This window comes from Malurus melanocephalus, unplaced genomic scaffold (assembly GCF_030028575.1).
Source record: "Malurus melanocephalus ecotype Western Australia unplaced genomic scaffold, MMel_1.1 scaffold_1029, whole genome shotgun sequence".
Classification (NCBI taxonomy): Eukaryota; Metazoa; Chordata; class Aves; order Passeriformes; family Maluridae; genus Malurus; species Malurus melanocephalus.
Genome location: NW_026624261.1, coordinates 92,591 through 95,440, shown reverse-complemented (window position 1 = coordinate 95,440; position 2,850 = coordinate 92,591). Strand labels below are relative to the sequence as shown.

Genomic DNA, 2,850 nt, shown 5'->3' with positions numbered 1-2,850 from the left:
TGCATCAGGGACAGGCTGCTGGGGAGTCCTGCACGCTGCTGAGGCCACCCTGAGGTGCACCCCACAAACACCTTGTTCCCTAAACACAAACCCCCTGGGCCCTGCTGGAAGCTCGGGGTGGGGAAGGACAGCATGTCCTGCCCCGCAGCAATGGGGTACAGCTTCTCCCTGCTCTGGGAGCTCTGTCCCTGCCCTGCCACGTGGCTCCCTGAGGTCTGGGCAAGGTGTGGCACTCGTGGCCTCCCCTCTGCAGTGACTGCAGCCCCAGGTGGCARTTCCCAGGTCCCATCTCACTGCTGTCCCTCCAGTGCTCAGAGCCAGCCTCCCTCCTCTGCAGCTCCACACTGGGATTGCACCATAATCTTTGCTCGATCCTCAGCTCTGGTTTCCTCCTCCCACAGCAGCTCCACAATCCACCCACAGCTTCCTGCCCGACCTTCTTGCATCTCCCCATCTCCAAACGCTGCTTTGGAGCACAGAGGCAATTTAAGTTACATTTGGGGAGGGAAAAAACAAAAGAAGTAAACRATCTACCTTTAACTGAACCAGAAAGATCCTTCTGCACATCTCCAACCTACCTCTAACAAGTTTCTCCTAGGAACCAAGAAGWTCTGGTTGTGCTACTCCAAACCACCTTGCCTGGCCCACAAGGCAGTGCTTGGACCACAGAGAACCCCTCAGGTGGGGATGGAGGATCCCAGAGCCACCGCCGGCCACGGGGAGCGTGGGTGTGAGTGCAGGGGTCCTGCTGGGATGGCTGGGRAGCAGGAACATGCTGCTGGCACGGGGACAGAGTGACTGTGGGTGTTTATTGCACTGCTTCTTCCCAGAGGCGCAGGAGAACAGCGGAGACGTGGCTCAGCGCTTCACTTTCGCGTCTTCTTTGATCTTCCACACCATCAGCTCCATGCAGGCCCTGGCGTCCTCGCTGGAGTCGTGTCCTTCCACTGGGGACACACACACAGACGGGCACTGAGCCCTGGGGTGCACAGGGACACCCAGACAGGGCCATCTGCTCCCTGTCCCCCGCAGCCACAGCCGGGGATTTGAAGGGAAATTCTACAGAATCACAGAATTGTGTCTGTGGTTTGTACAAGCTCATCCCAACCACAAGGGACACCTCCCACTGTCCCACATTGCTCCAGCCTGGCCTTGGTGACTGCCAGGGATCCAGGGGCAGCCACAGCTGCTCTRGGCACCCTGTGCCAGGGCCTSCCCACCCTCCCAGGGAACAATTCCTTCCCAATATCCCATCCATCCCTGCCCTCTGGCACTGGSAAGCCATTCCCTGTGTCCTGTCCCTCCAGCCCTTGTCCCCAGCCCCTCTCCAACTCTCCTGGAGCCTCCTTAGGCCCTGCAAGGGGCTCTGAGCTTTCCCTGGATCCTTCTCTCCAGGCTGAACAACCCCACCTTTAAACACATTTTTTCCACTAAACCCACACTTTTTGCTGAACTTCAGCCTGGCACCATCCAGCTGTAGAACAGCTGGGAGCTTTCCCAGCAGTGTTTACAGCTCAGGGAAGATGGAAAGGAATGGGCCACGATTCCAACAGGAAGGTCCATCTCAGGTGGATGGAGACAGAGAAGGGAGGGCAGGACCTGGCTTTAGCAGAGCCACCCCAGCCTCGTCACAGCTCTGCCCTGGAGAGGAGGGGAGCAGGGACAGCTCTGCCCTCACAAGGGTCACCCTRAAACCAGCAGTGGGAGAAGAATGCCAGCACATTCGCAGCTACCCCAGGGAAAAAACCACCAGGAGGAAGAGAATGGGCTGGGGGAGGGCAGAGGAAGGCAGGGCTGAGGTGCCCCCAGGCTCTCACCGTTGTCCTGGATGATGCGTTTGAGGTAGTCGGCCATCAGCGTGCGCAGTGCCCGCTTGTAGGGCAGCCCCAGGCGGTGCGGGAACACGATGGCTGTGTCCACCACGGTGCCGTGGATCAGCTGAGGGCAGCAGAAAAACAGGAACGGGGTTATTACCACAATCCCAAAGGAACAGGCACCCCTAGGGATCACAGCCACGCTGCAGCACCTTGCAGTCACCCCGGGGGCTCTGTCTCTGCAGCTCCCACCCGACCAGCCCGGCAGGAGGCTGTGCTGCTGCGGGGTGAGTCCCCGTGCACTCGGGATTCCCTCTGCTCTGCCAGCCTCACACCTGCCCCCAGAGCCCTGAAACGTCACATTTGGGGTGATCCTGCCAGTGGCACTCCAACAGGACTGGTCAATCCTTATTCTGGAGACACTGGAAGGACTCTGAAGTCTTTCATGACTAAAAATGAAACAGAAAAACCAACTGGCTTCACAACAGCAACCTTTCAAATGCTTCTCAAGATGCTCTCARCTGCTTCTCTGGACTCTCTARYGAGTGGCATCCCTGCCCGTGCAGGGGCTTGGAACTGGGGGATGTTGATGGTTCCTTCCAACCAAACCATTCTGGGATTCTGGGATGGGGACAGACGTGGGAAGGATGTGCAGGATGAAGCAGGATGTACATCGTGCTGCTGCTACAGAACAGGCCTGGCCTTTGGGGTGCAAACCAAGCCCAAACCTGAGCAGTGACTCAACAGGAAGTTTGTGACCAGCACCAGCTCAGCAAGGATGGAATGGGACAAGGAAATCCTATTGCATCACCAGAGAATGGTGTGAGTTGGAAGGGGCTTTTTAAAGGGTTCCTACTCCACCCCTGCCATGGCAGGGAYACCTCCCACTGTCCCAGGCTGCTCCCAGCCCCAATGTCCAGCCTGGCCTTGGGCACTGCCAGGGATCCAGGGGCAGCCACAGCTGCTCTGGGCACCCTGTGCCAGGGCCTCCCCACCCTCCCAGGGAACAATTCCTTCCCAATATCCCATCCATCCC

At 58.4% G+C, this 2,850-nt stretch overlaps 1 protein-coding gene across 1 annotated transcript in view; it reads right to left on the bottom strand.

The window, feature by feature from the left end:
• Window positions 1-858: 858 nt before the first annotated feature.
• REXO1 (RNA exonuclease 1 homolog) overlaps window positions 859-2,850 on the bottom strand; it is a 50,108-nt gene continuing 48,116 nt past the window's right edge. Inside the window, 2 exon segments of the mRNA XM_057386677.1 lie at window positions 859-947; window positions 1,818-1,938. Coding sequence (XP_057242660.1) covers window positions 859-947; window positions 1,818-1,938 — 210 coding nt within the window.